The 19,029-nt window shown below is 46.5% G+C and overlaps 1 protein-coding gene across 1 annotated transcript in view; it reads right to left on the bottom strand.

The window, feature by feature from the left end:
* LOC122814504 (Snf2 related CREBBP activator protein) overlaps positions 1-19,029 on the bottom strand; it is a 3,617,155-nt gene that overhangs the window by 1,485,928 nt on the left and 2,112,198 nt on the right. The window contains exon 16 of the mRNA XM_044087079.1: positions 18,021-18,718. Within this exon, the coding sequence (XP_043943014.1) occupies positions 18,021-18,718 (698 nt within the window). The remainder of the gene's footprint in view (positions 1-18,020; positions 18,719-19,029) is intronic.

The raw sequence follows: 19,029 nt of genomic DNA, 5'->3' as shown, positions 1-19,029 counted from the left end.
GATGGGTCAAGGGGGACTGGGTCCAGATCCAGTGGAAAGGAAAAGCATACATGGAAGCTTTCTGAGCGATGGCTTTCTATATCAGTTGAGATATCAGTGGGAAGGGAGGAAAAGCATACAGAAGTCCCCGGGGCCAATCGTGGACTAGAGTGTCTCTGCTGGGATGGCCTGGTTGAGGAAAGAGGGTGAAAAAATCGTCGCACTTGCTGTTTTGGGGAGTAGCGAAAAGGTCGCAGCAAGGCCGGCCCCACTTTCGAAAAACTTTCTCCAACACTGAATTCTTCAGAGACCACTCGTGAGGCATGAGAATAGCTCTGCTCAATTTGTCCGCAATCACGTTGGACTTCCAGGGAATGTGTGTTGCTAACAGAAACCGCTGAGAAGAAAATCGCCCATTGCCACAGTCTGAGTGCCTCTCGACACAGAGGGTAGGATCGGGTTCCGCCTTGTTTGTTGATGTACCACACTACAGACATTGTCTGTCTGAATTGCTATAGTCCCCATGGGAAGAGAGTCTTGTAGGGCTTGCAGCGCTAGAAGCACTGCTCTCATCTCCAGGACATTTATGTGCAAGTGGCGTTCGAAAGGTTGCCACATGCCTTGGACTGTCCTGCCCTGGTAATGTCGCCCCCACCCGATCAGGGAGGCATCCGTTGTCAGTGTAGCAACTGGAGGGGGAGGGACAAAGGGTCTCCCTAGGAAGAGCTGGGGGGATGAGATCAACCAAGAAAGATGATTCCTGCACGATTGTGTTATCGCAATGGAATGGGACATTGGAAGTTGTTGGTATGACCATTGTGTGAAGAGCATCCATAGTAAGATTCTCATGTGGAATCGGGCTAAAGGTAGGAGAGGGATCGCAGCCGCCATTATCCCTAAGACCTTCAGGATCAGTCTGACTTTGATCTTGCTGCTCTGCAAGACAAGAGAGACTTGTCTGTGTATGTCTGCTATTCTCTGCTCTGTGAGTCTGGCTGACATGTTGACTGTGTCTAGATTTGCGCCTATGAAGGTAATAACACGACAGGGCGACAACACAGACTTTTCGTAATTTACTGAAATGCCTAATGTTTGACACGTGTGGAAGATGCAGTTTCTGGCAAGAAGCAGACGATGCTTGGTGGGGGCTGTAAGGAGCCAGTAGTCTAAATACGGAAACACTCGGAATCCTTGTCGTCTCAGATGAGAGGTGACCACTGCCATGCATTTGGTAAACACTCGGGGGGGCTGTAGTGAGTCCAAAGGGCAGGGCCCTGAATTGGAAATGACTGGTTCCCAGCCTAAAGCGGAGGAATCTCCTGGAGCGCCGGCACATTTTGATATGGTAGTACGCATCCTGGAGATCTATAGAGCACATCCAGTTGTCCCGCCCCAATAGGGGTAGAATGGACTGTAGCGTGACCATCCGAAACTTTGTTTTCTTGACAAACTTGTTCAAGTTGCTGAGATCCAAAATGGGTCTCCAGTCCCCTGTTTTCTTTGGAACCAAAAAGAATTTGGAGTAGATTCCGGATCCTTGTTGGTCTTCTGGAACTGGTTGAATGGCTCTTTTTGCAAGCAGCTTTGAAATTTCTAGCGCTGCTTGCTCCCTTTGACTGGGTGGAACGTCTGGAAGGGATTTTTTGGATTGCTTTGGAATGCGAAGGAAAGAGATTCTGTAGCCTTCGGAAATGATAGACTGTACCCACTTGTCTTGAGTTAGGGATATCCAGGCTTCTGGGTACAGAGATAGTCTTCCCCCGACTGCCTCCGAAGGTGGACAGTCGGGCAACACCTCAGGGATGCTGAAAGGGCTTGTCGGAGAAGGTTTCTCAACTGCCCTGATTCTGCGGGCCCCCTCTGCCTCTAGGGCGGCGTCTACTATTATTGTTCCCCCCTCTGCCTATAGAGGGGAACTGACTCTGTGCGTCAGGCAAAACTCCCTGAGATTGTTTGCGGAACCACATCTTTCCCCCCTTCTGGCCTTTGGGGAAAGGCCTAGGAGGAGTAGAAAAACGGACTCCCACGGCAGAGAGAGTCTTGCCTTCAGTCTCGCACCTAGTCAGGGTTTCCTTCACTTGAGGACCAAAGAGGGATGATCCATCAAACGAGGAGTTAGTGAAGGACGCCTTGAAAGGGTCCGCAAAATTACATAGCCGCATCCAGGCGTGCCGACGTAGGGCTACACCTGTACCTGCCGCTCTGCTCGCTCCATCCGCCGCATATGAAAGGAAGCGCATGGAGGAGTTAACTATTGAATTGAGGGTGGCCAGCTGAGAGTTCATCCTATCCTGAAAACCCGCAGCTGTTGGATCCTTTAACATTTCGCTCGCTTCCTTGAGCAAATCTCTCTGGAGACGAGTGAAATGACACAGGTAATTCAGCGAGCGCATAGAAAAGCTCGCTGACGAGAACATCCGCTTCCCGTACCTGTCCATAGTCCTGGATTCCTTGTTAGGAGGATGGACAGGCACTGAAGGATCAGCTAGCTCCTTCTTGGTGGCCGCAGCCACCACCATAGCATCCACAGAGACACCTTTGGTCAAAAATTCTTTGTCCTTGGGAGCAGTGATAAATTTTGATGGTCTCCTGGGGGTGGGTTCCACTGAGTCAGGAGCCGTGCAGGTCTTCTTTGCCACCACTTGCATAAGGGGGTCAAAGGGAGGGGACACCCAGGAGGTGGAAGGGCGAGAGCCAAACGCCTCAAGATGCACCGATTCATCCTCTGAAGGGTTGAGGGCTGGCCAATTCCCCCTCTGTTTTAAGATTTCGAGGATGTCTGCAAAGGAGACATCTTCAGAGGGGGAACGAGGGGAACCTTCAGAATCCTCTAAATCAGTGTCAGAGGTGACAGACTCAGAGGAGTCTATGTGCTTCCTCTTGCACTGCCTCTTCCTAGGGGGCTCTCCTACCGGGTCAGGAGGAGCTGGCTCTCTGCGGTTGGGGATGAGGGAGTGAGCAGAAATCACCGGAGGCACCATGGAGGGAGGGGCAGATGGAGCCGACTGTGAAGTTGAACCAGGTTCTAACATGCTCCTCATGACCTCGAAGGCACCCCTGTCAGGCAAAGCTAAAAACCTCCCTCGGCACCGACAGTGATGGCTCAGAGGCCGATGTCGGTGCCGAACTCACCAGCGCCGAAGCACCGAGAGGGAGAGCGGGGTCGGACAAGGGTCCGATGCCACTCGCCCCCTCGGAGCCGACGAGGGAAGTCCGGCGCAGAGATTCTTCCAAGGAAGACATCGGAGCAGACGACGGCACCAAAGACAAAGGTATCGGTTCCGATGCCACCACAGTCTCGGGTCCGAGCCGCCCCGGCTCCGAACTCAAGAGTCAGAGGAGGAACATTTTGAGTAATGGGAATAGTCCTCGACTGTTGAATCTGACTTTGAAGCATCTGGGCTAGTGCCTCGGACTTAAGAAGTCGACTCACTACTCTCTGAAGGTCATGATCCGATAGTCTGGAAGACCTAGAGGAGTGAGATCTATGGCTCCGTTCAGACAGCAAAGGTGATGCTGGAGCCGAATGAACGGAGCCGACAGATGGAGATCGGGACCTTTTCCTAGATGTCCGTTCCGACAACTTGATCGGAGCCGACTCAGCTATGTCTTCCTCGGCTCCGGCCGGAGCCGAGGAAATAATAGGGGCATGTGTTCGAGATTCATCGGCTCCGGCCAGAGCCGATGTTCAAACAGCCTTAGGACCCCCAGAAGACGGCTCAGACACTGGAGCCGAAGGTCTGGAAGGCTTGGAGGGTTTCCCCGAGGATTGAGTCGAGGGACCCTCAGGCTTCAATAAGCCTCTTAGTATTAGTTTATTTTTTCGCTCCTGCAGGACTCTAGGGCTGAAGCCATGGCAAACAGCACAGGAGTCCTGCAGGTGCAAAGGCCCCAGGCAGTAAACACAAGAAGTGTGACCGTCTGTCAGAGACATCTTCTGACAGCACGAGTCACACTTCTTGAAGCCTGAGACCTTCGATTCTTTGGACATGTCCAAGGAAAAGTCCAAGTGTAACCACAAGCACACACACACACACACACACACACACACACACACACACACACCCCGATTACACTTGTAAAAATTTAAATTAAAATTTAGTAATTAACTTATAAATTAAATCCCTACAAACACAGTCACTCCAACTATTAAGGAAGGGAGGGACTGGGCCTAAAGCCCAAGGGAATGAAATTAGGAAATTTAGGAGGAAAAACTGACTATAAAGGGGAGTAAACTATTTAACTATTAAAACTATGAAGAAAACAGTAACTTAAAAGGGGTCTATCTAGTGATGAAACTAAGTATTTTAACTAACCTGGCGAGCCGGTTGAAAAAGCATCTCGATCGCGTAGCGGCAAACGAGATCTGGGAGTTACCGCCTAGCATTGTGGGATATAGGGGAGCCTCGAGCCGGTGGAACTAGCTCTCGAGCTTTTAGAGGGGCCGAGTCGGAGCCGAGGATCGGCTCCGAACCCATCCAGCAAGAATGAAGGCGAGATAGACAACTTAACATCCTCCCCCGGCACTGACAGTGATGGCTCCGAGGCCGATGTCGGAGCCAAACTCACCAGCGCCGAAGCTCCGAGAGGGAGAGCGGGGTCGGACAATGGTCCGATGCCACTCGCCCCCTCGGAGCCGACGAGGGAAGTCCGGCGCCGTGATTCCTCCAAGGAAGATATCGGAGCAGACGACGGTACTGAAGACAACAGTATCGGTTCCGACGCAGCCACAGTCTCGGGTCCGAGCCGCCCCGGCTCAGAACTCAAAAGAGTCAGAGGAGGAACATTCTGAGAGATGGGAATAGCCATCAACTGTTGAGTCGGGCTTTGAAGCATCTGGGCCAGTGCCTCGGACTTAAGAAGTCGACTCACTACCCTCTGAAGATCATGATCTGATAGTCTTGACGATCTAGAGGAGTGAGATCTATGGCTCCGTTCAGACAACAATGGTGATGCTGGAGCCGAATGAACGGAGCCGATAGATGGCGACCGGGACCTTTTCCTGGTGGTCGGTTCCGACAATCTGATCGGAGCCGACTCACCGGTGTCTACCTCGGCTCCGGCCGGAGCCGAGGAAATAGTAGAGACATGAGTTCGAGGATCATCGGCTCCAGCCGGAGCCGATGTTCGAACAGCCTTTGAAGTTCCAGAGGCCAACTCCGATATCGGAGCCGAAGGTCTGGTAGGCTTCGAGGGTTTCCCCGAAGATTGAGTCGGGGGACCCTCAGGCTTCAATAAGCCCCTTAAAATGAGCTTATTTTTACGCTCCTGCAGGACTCTAGGGCTGAAGCCATGGCAAACAGCACATGAGTCCTGCACGTGCAAAGGTCCCAGGCAGTATACACAAGAAGTGTGACCGTCTGTCAGAGACATCATCTGACAGCACGAGTCACACTTCTTAAAGCCTGAGACCTTCGATTCCTTAGACATTGCTAAGAGAAAGTAATCACAAACATTCACACATACACACACAGATTACCTTTAGATTAAATTAAACTAAATTAGAGTAGTTTAAACTAATTTTAGTAACTAATTTCCTCAGAAAAAAACCAGACACTCCAACTACTAGGAAGGGAGGGACGGGGCCTAAAAGTTTGAGGAAAGAACTCTAGAAGTTCTTGGAAAAAAGGGAAAACATTTTTGGAAGGGGGTGGAAAGAAACTCTACCTAAATAAGTTTTAACACAGAAAGATAACTTAAAGGGGGCCAATTCTATCAAAAGCTTAGTTTAAAAAAAAAAAAACTAACCTGACGAGCCGGTTGAAGAGCACCTCGATAGCTATAGCGGCAAACGAGATCTGAGGAGTTACTGCCTAGCATTGTGGGATATAGGGGAGCCTCGAGCCGGTGGAACTAGCTCTCGAGCTTTTAGAGTGGCTGAGTTGGAGCCGAGTTTCGGCTCCGAACCCATCCAGCAAGAATGAAGGCGAGATAGACAACTTAACATTCCTTGGTTCCAGTTTCCACTCGTGTGGGTCCATGAGGTTTCTGCTTTAGTTCATCTGCCAGTGTATTTACTTTTCCTGGCAGGAATTGAGCTTGTAGATGCACTTGGTAGCTCAGGGCTGTGTTCCACAATGTTATGCCTAGTCTGCAGGGGGGGTAAGAATGTGTACCCCCTACTTGTTTATGTACCACATAACAGTAGTGTTGTCCGTCTTTACCATTAATAGTCTTGGAAGAATGTGGTCCTTGAATGCTGTCAGAGCATTCTGTACAGCTAACACTTCTTTTTGATTGATATGAACGTGCATTTAACTTGGGTTCCATTTGCCCTGAATGCATTTCCCTGCCAAGTGAGCCCCCCATGCATAGCCTGATGTGTCTGTTAAGGTTTGCTTTGGTGGCAGGCCTCTGCCCACCAAAGAACTCCAGGCGTAGGCAAGGTAGGATAGGAATCATTGCTTCTAGATCCTGAGAATGTTGACACCATAGGCTTTAGATACCATTGCAGTTTCCTCGTATGCAGTCTTGCACATGGAATTAGAAGACTGCAGGAGGCCATCAACCTCAAGGCTTGAAGTATTTGCCTTGCAGATATCAGGGTTTTGGTGGCCACTTGTTTGAAGTAGGTTGTCAAATTAATTTGTTTCTTTGGTGTAAGGAAAGCCATCTGGGAAGTTCAATTCAAGCTTGCTCACAGGAATATAATTTGTTGAAAGGGTACCATGTGTGATTTATTTTCGTTTATGGTGTACCCCAGAAAAGTTAGCACCCTTTGTACAAAGGCCAGATGATTTAAAAGCATGTCCTGGCTTTCTGCCTGAATTAGACAACCTTCCAGGTATATTTGAATATTTCTTTGCCAGCAAAATGCAATGACTGGAGCTACACACTTAGTGAATACCCTGGGCACAGTAGATGAGCCAAAGGGCAGTGCAGAGAACTGATAGTGTGTGTAGCCTGCTTTGAAGCGTAGGTATCTTCTGCAAGATTCCCTGATTGGGATGTGCAGGTATGCCTCCTTTAAATCTAGTGTTGCCAACCAAGTGTCTTTGCCTAGCATAGGGAGCAACTGGTGAAGAGTCAGCATCTTGAATTTTGGAATAACCAAAAAGGTGTTTAGAGCAGACAGGTACAGGATAGGACGCCATGAATTGTCTTTTCTAGTTATCAGGAAAAGTCTCGAGTAGAAACCTTGTACCTTTTCCTCTTCGGGTACCAACTGAATATCCCCCGTGCTCAAGAGAGAGAGTACTTGCTTTGGGCCTCTGCCCACTGATTTGGGGGTAGATCTGGCCACCCGCTTGGTGTTGGTAACATGTGTAAGAGAAATCTGTATCCCTGGGACACTATTTACAACCCATTTGTCCTGGGTAATGAGTTCCCAGTTCTTTGCATGAAGAGCAATCTTTGCCCCCAAAAGGGCAATCAGTTGAGAAGTGCTTGGAAGTTTCAAAAATAAGTCATTGAGACAGTTTACCATAGGGGGGAGTTTTATTACTCACAGATTTGGAAGTGGAGCCCCCCCCCCCCCCCACTGTTTAGTCTTGTGCGTACCCTGGGACTGAAGCCTGGGAGCACTGCTCGATCTTGATTTGGACTGAGATGATCTGGGAGAAGCAGGAAAGGACCAATTTTTGGAAGGCGAATGCCTACTAAACCTTGGAGGTTGTACTTGTAAAAAATCTTTAACAGTTTGCATAGATTTAGCTTCTTCCTCCATCATTTTAAGAACTTCTTCTGCCTTATTGCCAAACAGGTGGTCCTGATTTAAGGGAGCAACCAATAATTTAGCTTTAACATGATCTGGCAAGGATTGCTCCTTAAGCCAAGCATGCCTTCTAAGTACAGATCCAATGACAGCAACCCTGCAAGATGACTCTAGTGAATCAAAACCACATTGCAAAGTATGTCTTCCAACTTGTTCAGCAAAATGCATTAAATCCTGTAAATCCTTATTTTCAGCACAATCAGGAATCAACATAATTTTCTGTTTAAGTAATCCACTATTATGCTGCTGATACTTTAACATATGAAACTGGCAGTTTAAGGCCCTAATGGCCAAAGCTGCAGAAGTGTATACCTTCTTACCCCATCTATCCAGCGCCCGGGAGTCTCTATCAGAGGGGGTAGGATTTTTGGCAGTAGTAGCTTTAATGCCCTTGGGTCCACGTGAAATAGTCTCAGGATCCGCAGTAGGATTTTTGAAAAGGAACTTGTGAGAGTCAGGAACCTTGCAATATCTATAAGGTTTACTGGGAGAAGGAGGTAAAGAGTCAGGGGCCAAGCTAGATTCCGAAAAGGCATCAACAATGTCTAGTACAGGAGGGTTAGCTAAAGGCCTGTGCAGGGGCAGGAGTAAGAAATCCCTAAGACTCTTTAGAATCAGAGAAATCCTGACTTTCCCAACGGAAATGCTCCATAAGAGTATGCAAGGTTTCACCACGAGAGAAATCCTCAAGGGGGGGGGGGTAGAGTCCTCAGCATCAGAATCAGGTAGATAAGGGTAAATCCTAGTCATCAAGGGAAACAGAAAATTCAGAATTCTGGTCAGAAGTATCATAAGAAAACTCAGTCCTAGGTCTCTTAGAGGGAGAAGGTTGGCTTCCCCTGAATAAAGTAACAAGGTCTTCAGTCATTATTTGTTTTTTAGGCATAGAGCCCTGACCATGCGGTCTGGGCTTCAGTTTTCTAGGCATGGTTCGAGTTTTAGGCCTTGAAGAAAAATATGGCGTTGGTTTAGTATAAAAGCCGGTGCCTGCACAGCAGCTCCGGACCCATCCAAGGTAGAGACATCCAAAGATTCCACAGCTGAGGCATCTCGTGGCATACCAGACTCCAAATGGATCTCAGTAGAGGCCTGCAAATCTGAAGTAGTGGGTATCAGGGGCTGTGAAAGCGCCTCACTGAGTACCGGCGAACTGGCAGAGGAGAACCGTTGGCAGCTTTGGACCTAGGCAGCCTGTCTCTGTCTTTATCTTTGCGTTTTGTCGGTAGTCGGAAGGCTTGCCAAAGACATATCTGGATAATTGAACCAAAATATTTCAAAGTGAAAATATACCAATAACGGGCAGTTTGTGGTTTAAATAAAGCACAAAACGGACAGCGAGGTACGTCGTGGTCAGGGCCTAAGCAAGGAATACAATACGAATTAAAATCTTTATGAAGTATTTGCTTTCCACAAGAAATGCATTTACTTTTACTGACATCAGTTTAGAGCAAGAAAAAGTTTCCCCAATGGGGTACTTTGCTTTTAGTTGAAGACTTCGGTTCTCAAACTCAAAAACGAAAATTTCAAGAGTCTGCCGACTGGCACTTGCGAACTGCTTCTGCTTCGGGCATCGCACGGCAAGTAAGACTGATGTAATAGCGTCGGCTGCATGTTTTATACCCCTGACGACCTGACGTCACGGAAGAAGAGACAGCAACCAACGCAGGACCCAAGACTTTGTTAATCAGGCCGAATAAGGGCTACTGCAAACAGATAACCCAAATGTGATGACTGCAACAGCGAAACACAAAGAACATCCTAGAATTATGATGTGTCTGGTTGGGATATACGAGAAACAGTTCCTTTTAACAACCCACTTTGTTCTAAGGAAAAAAAGCCACCATGAGGGATGTGTCCAGTTAATACCCCAGGAACAGTATTCTGGGAGACAGGAAGCCAGAACATTTCTGTATGTTCACCTGAAAACTCAGGCTGACTTTTTTTTTTTATTGTTTACTCAAAGCCAGAGATTCTTGACAGCTTATGAAAAACAACTGCTTTATTTTTGCATATTTTAAATATGTGAACACGTGAAAGCCCTGCAACCTGCCATGGGCTATTACAGGAGACCTATACTTCTGTAAACATTCTTAGACCAACGAGGCAAAGGGAGAAGTAGAAAATTGAAAATGTTGAGCATACACAGAAAACTGAAACCTGCATGAAATCTTTGGGAACTGTAATGAAATAAGAAGGTTTAGAAAGAAAGTTCTAGGACAGTTCTCAGGATTCCTTCTTTTTTGATATCAAGTAAAACCTTTTCCCCTCCAAGTCCTCAGGAAGCATGTTTTATAAACCCCCTGACACAGCATTTACTCTAGAATAGGAGGAAACAGGGAAGTTTAACTGGACGGATACACAGGAATCCCTTAGAAAACAAGAAGGGGAATCCTACTGCCAGCTGTAGCCTTTTTTCAATGATTCTCAGAACCCAAGTATGTGAAGTTATCTGCTGTCACAAGAGGAAAGTGAAGACCAAGACTTGGGAAAGCTCTACAATATTACCAGGGTGGTAAGGGGAAAACACAAGGAGCATACAAATCAGTCTTTTCTTAGATTATCCTTGGTTTGGGGAAGAAGGCATCCTCTAAGGCTGGTAACACAGGAGGAACAGCTGCAGGGTGAGGAAACTTCACCTCTAAGAAATCATATCAACTTTGCTGGATTTCTGGTACTTCTTTTGTACCCATTGACGAAAGTCCTTCATTCTGGCAATAGTTTTTGAAAATTACAACTCTTCAGAAGGGGATTCTTAAGAATAACTTTCGTCAGATTCACCATACTACGGAGTGGGAATTTGAGAACTACAGTCAATCTAAATCCTGTCCCTCAGACTGGGGATCAGAATCAGACAGGCAGGAAAAGCTTTTTCTTTTTAGTGGGGTGGGGTAGTATCTGCATTTAGACAGAAAATTCTCACTATCTGCTTTTGCAGAAGATAAATGTCTAACCTTGTATTGTCTTTTTCAGGGAGACCCCTCATGGAAAAAGAGCAGCTTCAAAGGGAGTCGCTTCTGTGGGAATGAAGCTCCTCAAAGAGGCTTAGTGAAGGAGTATCAGCCAAATCCCTTCTCCACTGTTAGCACAAAATGGATTCTCCACAGAGGATATGCCTTAGATGGGGCAAAATAAAGTGATAAGCAGTCCAAACAATGACAGATGGCCACAGAGGAGTCACTCATCAGTTGGGAAGGTAAAGGGAAAACCATAGTCAAGACTACCCCCCCCCCCCCCCAACAGCTTTGTTCTCTCCTTGTGCAGGAAGAGAAGAGAGTTATTAGGACCCAGGTCCATGAACTTGCCACAAAAAGTGTCTGACAAGTGGATAGAAGAGTTTGTCTCATCTCCTGACAGAAAAGTTAAGTTCCGAGGCAAGATGTTTTAATGACTACCATTAAGCACACTAGACCTAGCCCCCAACACTGACATAAAAATTAAATCAATTATAAGTGAATACCCACGTGGATCCAGGGCAATCTAACTACCCTAAAAGGTGTCTGACATGTGGCTTGCAGGCCCTTGCAGAGTTGGTCTTATCTCCCGACAAAACAGTAAAGGTCTGAGGTGAATTTTTAGTGACAACCACCAAAGACACTAGACTGACACTTTTTGACAGAAAAGTAACACTTCTTCACAAAATATGATAAACAATAAGGAACATACCATTGACTCAGGATCACTTGTTTATAACAAAAAAAAAAAAACATGTCTGACAAATGGGTAACAGAGCTAATGATGGTCTGTGAAACAACCTAAAAGGAAAAATATGTTTTGAGGTAAATATTTTCAACGACGAGCCAAAATCTCAAAACCACAAGCCCTAGTATCCTAGCCACAAGATATGAGAAAAAAAAGTTTTTTTTTTTCTTATTTGCTTAAGATTTCCCCACAGGGAACCACAACCAGGAAATGTCAGATTTGAAATGCTCTTTTTAGCAATACACTTAAAACACCAGTTTCAGCCTTTAGCAATTATTTCTGACAGAAAAGAAAGTACAGTTTTGTACCTACCATAAATGTAGATGTTAAGAGTGCTAATACAGCTGCAGTCATAACAGATGGGTTTTCCTGCCGTCAGGCGGGTCCTCGGTCGGCCGAATTCCAAAGTCTAGGTCCGGCGTCGGATGTCATTGCTTCTTCCCTGACGTCAGTGCGACAGGGGTATAAAAGAACCAGTTGACGCCATTTTCTTCAGTTTTTCTTGCCCCAGATGTCAGGTGACCCCAGAAGGAAGGCAAAACATAAATTTATGTAATAATGCAATGCAATAAAATCAAAAAACAGTAGTTGCAAGCAAATACACCATAAAAGAATACCCCAATCATGTTGCATGAGGAGGTGTTAGCAATTAGGCCTGTCCCAAGAGGGGAAGGAGGGAGGGAAACCTGGACTGCAGCTATATTAGCACTCTAACATCTGCATTTATGGTAGGTACAAAACTGTACTATGTTCATCGTGCATACAGCTGCAGTCATAACAGATGGGTAGAATCCCAAAGCTAAAGAAGGGGTGGTAGGCACTAAGTGGAACTAGGAGGAGCCAGGATGCCCTGCAAGACTGCAGTGGCAAAGCCCGCTCTAGATATGGAGTATAATGGTAGGTGATAGTGCTTGGAGAAAGTATGTACAGAACTCCAAGTGGCTGCTTCCAAAATATCTTTGGTAGGAAACCCCCTGAGGAAAGCTGCAGAGGTAGCTGTGGCCCTTGTGGAGTGAGATCTGATGCCTGTAGGTACAGTTTTACCATGAAAAGAGTAACAAAAGCGAATGCAGTGGGCTATCCATTTTGAGATTGTCTGTTTGGAAATAGGCTTCCCTTGAGCACCTGTAGCATAGGACACAAAGAGTTGCTCCGATTTTCTGTAAGGCCTTGTTCTGTCCAAATAATAACGGAGCTGTCTGTGAATGTCCAAGGAATGTAGTAGTTTCTCCCCTTTGTTTTGTGGATTAGGGTAAAAGGTAGTTAAGTGGATAGCCTGATTCAAGGCTACCCTGGATACTACCTTTGGCATAAAAGAAGGGTTGGTTCGTAAGGAAACTCTGTCCTGATGGAAAATGATGAAAGGCTGCACAGCCATGAGGTCTTGTAGTTCCGAAACCCTGCGTGCTGAGGTGATAGCCAGAAGGAAGGCTGTTTTCCATGACAAATATTGTAGTTCTGTTGAAGCAGCTGGCTCAAAAGGAGGCAGGGTCAGTTTTTCTAGAATGAAATTGAGGTCCCAAGCAGGTACTGGTTGCTTCCTTGGGGGTTTTATATTCTTGGCCCCTCTGAGGAACTGTCTTGAGAGGGTGAGATAATAAAGGAGGATCAGTGTTGTATTCTGCAGAAATGGCTGAGGCATGGATTTTGATGGAGGAGAATGAAAGTCCACTGCTTAGCATCTCCGCTAGGTACTGTAATATTTGAGGTAAAAATTCAGTATTTCAAGATTCTGACCCTTTTTCTGATTCCAGGCACAACACCGTTTCCATTTTGCGGAGTAGGCTTTTCTAGTAGAAGGCCTTCTGGCCTCCAAAATGACATTCTGCACCTCCTTGGAGAGTAGGGTCTGTTGTGAATTTAAGGAATCCTCCATGCGGCTAGATTGAGCGTTTTCAGCTGACTGTGAAGAGTTTTGAAGTTGTGCTGAGTCAGTAGAAGAGGCATTAGAGGAAGGATCCATGGTGGGGAATGTGTCAGGCTCCTCAGGAGTGGGTACCAGTGTTGTCTTGGCCAGTCTGGAGCAATGGGAATCATCTTTGGTCTGTCTGCTCTGGCTTTTAATAGAACTTTGAGCAGCAGAGGAAGCGGTGGAAAGGCATAAACTGTCATTGTTGTCCAACTAAAAGAGAGCGCGTCCACTTTCCAGACGTGTGGATGAAAGGTCCTTGAGCAGAATTTTGTCAATTGGTAATTTCTGTGGGTGGCAAAGAGATCTATGTCTGGTCTTCCCCATGCTTGAATTATCTTTGTAAAAACTTGAGGATGCAACTTCCATTCGTGTGGATCTGTCATACTTCTGCTTAGGTTGTCTGCCAGCGTGTTTTCCTTGCCTGGCAGGAACTGTGCTTATAGTTGGATTTGTAATTCCAGAGCCATGTTCCAAAGAGACATGGCTAGCCTGCATAGGGGGTATGAATGGGTTCCTCCCTGTTTGTTTATGTACCACATCACTGTGGTGTTGTCTGTCCTTATCAATAGCTGGCCTGGATGCAGTAGGTTTTTGAAAGACATAATAGCATTTATTACTGCTAGCATTTCCTTTTGATTGATGTGTAGGTGCTTTTCTTTTTGGGACCATTTGCCCTGAATGCACCGATCTGTCATGTGCACCCCCCCCTCCCCAGGCGTAGTCCGAGGCGTCTGTTGTGATGACTTGATTTGCTTGAGGCTTGCAGAATGGGAGACCTATGTTTCTTTGGCATGCTTGAGCCCACCACAGAAATTCCTTTTGAAGACATGGAATTAGTGGTATTACTGTTTCCAAACTGTGGCTGTGTTGAGACCATAGGTTTTTCAGGTACCATTGAGGTTTCCTCATATGCAGCTTGCACATGGGATTAGCAGGATGCAAGATGCCATGAATCCCAGAGCCTGCAGGATTTTCCTTGCAGTCAGCCTGGTGAAGGTTGCCAGTTTTCTGAAGTAATGAGTTAGTAGCCCTGGTTTCTCTGGCGTGAGGTAGGCCATCTGGGTGTTTGTATTCAAGCTGGCACCCAGGAAAATTATTGTATGAGAGGGTATTAGTCTTGATTTCTTTTTGTTGACTGTGTATCCTAGAGAATTCAACAACATTATTACAAACGCCAGATGTTTCAGAAGTATGTGCTTGCTGTCTGCTTGGATCAGGCAGTCGTCCAAATATGGGTATATTTGTATCCCTTGAAGTCTGCAGAAGGCAATTACTGATGCCAGGCATTTCGTGAACACTCTGGGTGCAGTAGATAAGCCAAAGGGCAATGCAGAGAATTGATAATGGGTTGAACCTGCAAGAAATCTGAGGCATCTTCTGCAATCTTGTCTGATTGGGACATGCAGGTATGCCTCCTTGAGGTCTAATGTTACAAGACAAGACTCCTTGCCCAGCATGGGAAGAAGCTGCTGTAATGTGAGCATCTTGAATTTTGGTACGAGTAAATATGCGTTTAGGATGGATAGGTCCAAAATAGGTCTCCAATCTTTCCCCTTCCTTGGTACCAGGAATAGTCTGGAATAAAAACCTTGACCCTGTTCTTGTGCAGGTACCTCTTGAATAGCTTTCATGTCCATGAGATCTGAAATTTGTTTTTGTGCCTCTGCCCTTTGATTGTGTGGCAGGTTTGGCATGCCTCTCATTTTTGGAAGGGTGTGAAAGTGGAATCTGTAGCCTCTGTCTATAATGTCCAGAATCCATTTGTGTTTTGTGACAATATGCCAATTTTTCGAAAATAACGCCAGTTTTCCGCCTAAAGGTGCTGCCAATTGAGCCTTGCTTGGCATGCAAAGGGGAAAGTCATTGGTTCTGCTTTCTGAATGGCTGTGAACTATCCTCACCACCTCTTGGTGTAGGTGCTTGCCATTGTCTGCCTCTAAATGATCCTTGAGATTGCCCTCTACCCCTCGGGCGCCTGAATCTACCTCTTTGAGGTCTGTCCGTGGCTGGAAAGGACCAATTTTTTGAAGGCCAATTTCTACTGAAACGTGGAGGTTGTACCTGTAGGAAATCTTTCACTGTTTGCATTGATTTTGCCTTTTCCTCCATTTTCTTTAATATCTCCTCAGCTTTAACACCAAACAATACATCTTTTTGAAGAGGTGCATCTAGTAGTTTAGCTTTGACATGATCTGGTTAGGTTTGCTCTTTGAGCCAAGCATGTCTACGTATGACTGATCCTGTAACAGCAGCTCTACATGAGGCCTCTAAAGCATCAAAACCACATTGCAAGGTATGTTTACCCACTTGCTCTGCACTATGCAACAAATCCTGCAACTCCTTCAAGTCTGGTTGTTCAGGTTGTGACATTTTGCTTTTCAACTGAGATAACAAAAACTGTTGATACTTTAACATATGGAACTGACAGTTTAATGCCCTCATGGTTAAGGTGGCCGAGGAGTATACCTTTTCCCCCCACCTTTCTAAAGCTCTGGAATCTCTCTCTGAAGGTAATGGAATTTTGGCAGTGGAGGCCTCAATTCCCTTGGGACCCTGTGAAATAGTTTCTGGGTCAGCCGCATGGCTTTTGCATAGGAATTGGTGTGAATCAGGAACCCGGTAATACCTGTCAGGCTTGACTGGAGCTGGAGGTAAAGAATCTGGGTTAAGGCTGGCCTCTCAATACACATCTAGTATGTCTAAGACAGGAGGGATAGCCAGAGGCCTGTGCTGAGGGAGCAAGAGGAAATCCCTGAGCCTCTTCTTGGAGTCTGAGTAATCTTGGCCTTCCCAGCGGAAGTGTTCCCTCAAGGTATGCAAGGTTTCCCCAAGAGAGTAGTCCTCAGGGGGAGAGACAGAGGGAATGGACTCCTCTGCATCAGAATCTTCAAAAGGGGAGTATGAATGTTCCTGGTCTTCAGAATGTTCTGAAGTAATGGAGGCCTGGTCCGAGGAAGGGTATTCTTCCTCCACTCTGGGCCTTTTGTCCGAGGGGGGTTGAGAACCCCTGATAAGAGTAATCAAATCCTCAGCCATTTTGAGCATCTGCTTTTTAGGCATGGGGCCTTGAGAGGGGCCCTGCGGAGCTGGTCTCTTAGAATGCATGGCTGCTTTAGATTTAGTGAAAGCCTCAATGGAAAAAGAAGGCGGCGGCCTGAAGACACCTTGAGAGGTGGCAGGCCTGTCTAAACTCTGAGTTTCCCCCGCCAAGAGTGGCTTTGGTATCTGTAGTCGGGGTGTGGGCCGAAGAGCCTGTGACCTCGGGCACAGAAGACACCGCTAATGAAGTGTCATCGGTAGTCAGGGGCTGCGTAGGCGCCTCGCTAAGAACCGGAGCACCAGTAGTCGGCTTTAGCGTGGTGTCGGTAGAAGTCGCGGACCTCGTATATTGGTCCTTATCTTTGCGTCTTTTACTCAAAACTGGAGTCGGATTATCAGACGACATAATGTAATTAAACTTTTTGCCAAAATAGTGTTGGGCGAACTCCGCCCGACGCTTAATAGTGCGTCTGTTGAATGTAGCAAAAAAACGACAGGCCGAGACATTGTGGTCTGGGCCTAAGCAAGGAATGCAGAGGGAATGGAAATCCTTATGCGGTATTTGCTTCACACATGAAATGCAATTATTAACTTTGTCTGACATCGGTCTGAGGCAAGAAAAGTTTCCCCAACGGGGTACTTAGCTTTCAAGAAGACTTCGGTTGAAAAATATTCGTAATCTCAGGAGCTGGCCGACCGGCACTTGTGAAATGCTTCTGCTTCGGGCACTGCGCGGCAAGAAAGACTGAAGAAAATGGTGTCAGCTGGTTCTTTTATACCCCTGTCGCACTGACGTCAGGGAAGAAGCGACGACATCCGACGCCGGACCTAGACTTTGGAATTCGGCCGACCGAGGACCCGCCTGACAGCAGGAAAACCCATCTGTTATGACTGCAGCTGTATGCACGATGAACATCTTACAAAAGTGAAAAGTGGAATGCATTCCCTAATGAGACACTTATCTGCCCAACTCTGGTACAGTGCATGTCGACCACTGATTGCTCAAAGCCTGCAGCGAAGAGCATACTTCAATGACAAGTTCTGCAGTTTTGGCACCTTAGTCACAGATTTGACATTGCTGTCCTTGAGCTATACAGTGGCTAGGGCACATGCAAGACGGCATAAAGTTTTAGAAGCTGGTATGATCCGTGGCAGGACTTCCCACAAATCTCAGGCTACTGCAGCAGTGATCTAATCACAAACACCAGCAAGTACTAGACAGGCATGCCTTGAAAAAAAATCCAGTGGGAAGTTTTACTCCTTCACTTTTTACATGCATTCCTCCAACTTCACCAACAGTATGGCTGTATAAAAGAATACACCCAATGAGGGTAGCCAGAAAATTTTAAACTAGGATTACCTAGAGTTTAGATATGCATGTAAAGTGCAGTTGTGTAAGAACTTACCATATTAGCAGATGTCCTGATCACTGCTACAGTATTCCAATCCTTGTGGCGTTATCCTGCCATGGGTAACCTGACTTCTGGCTAGTATACCAAAGCCAAAAGCCATCTTGATGCACTGTATTGCAGGATCTACTTCAAGACTCCAGAGTTGGTCCCTTGCATATGCAATCAGATTCTATCCACAGGACAACTACACAGACACAACAAATTAACTTCTACAAGTAACCATTATAGCATGCCCTAGGCCTTTCATAACATAACTGTTCCTTACCAGGCAGAGCAGACACCGGTGACGACAGCACTGGCATGGTAGTTTGCCCTAGAGCTGGATGAACCATAACAGTTGGTGGTCTCACAGCAGATATCTGATGGTATACAGAAGGTGGCTGAGAAATAGCAGGAGTGGCAGCAGTAACAGAACCGGCAACAACAGCAGTAGTGGGCATTGCAACTTGCTGGGAAACTGGTGCATGAAGACCGACTCCACTTGGCTGAATAGGTGTAGTTGGCTGCACTGGTGTGGTCACATGGACAGAAGCAACAGACTGGACTGGTGCAGCCACATGGAGAGAAGAGCCAGTTTGGAGTGGAGCAGCAATATGGACTGGAGCAGTCAAATGGAGCTGAGCAGGAGACTGGACAGTAACAGCAGATGGGACTGGTGCAGCCAAATGGACTGAAGCCAGTGGCTGGACTGGTGCAGAAGACTGCACTGAAGCAGCCATATGGACTGATGCAGCAGGCTGAACTGAAGTGGCTACTTGGACTGACGCAGCAGGCTGGACAGGCGAGGCAGACTGAGCTGGTCCCAGCATATGCGGGGATGTAGCAGGCTGTAAAACATGCATTGTATCAGAAGGTTCATTCGAAGAAGCTTGCTGCTGAGGTACTCCGGCTGCTGCAGATCCACGAGGGCTATTCACCAAAACCACGGTTCGTCCATCAGGCTTCTGCACTGGCTGGAACATTCTAAAGAAAAAAAAACGTAGTAGAAGGTTAACAGCAATATTTCAGCGACAGCACAAAGTTTCTCTATGCTTTGCAGTATAACATTTCCTATTTACTCAAAATGGAACATAAGTCACTTAAGCAAAGGTTAATTAAACAGCACCTAACAGAAAAATTTACTTAGAGAAAAGTAGTACAGTCTTGCAAATATACCCACCACAGAAGCACTGCATTTAATTTATAAAACAAATAGAAAAAGATGAAAGTGGATACTAATTCCTTAAAATTATGCTTTTCAGCAGTCTGATACAGTTAGAAATATATTTATTTAT

This window comes from Protopterus annectens, chromosome 10.part0 (genome assembly GCF_019279795.1).
Source record: "Protopterus annectens isolate FY-2018-M chromosome 10.part0, PAN1.0, whole genome shotgun sequence".
Classification (NCBI taxonomy): domain Eukaryota; kingdom Metazoa; phylum Chordata; order Ceratodontiformes; family Protopteridae; genus Protopterus; species Protopterus annectens.
This window is presented reverse-complemented; position numbering and strand designations above follow the sequence as displayed.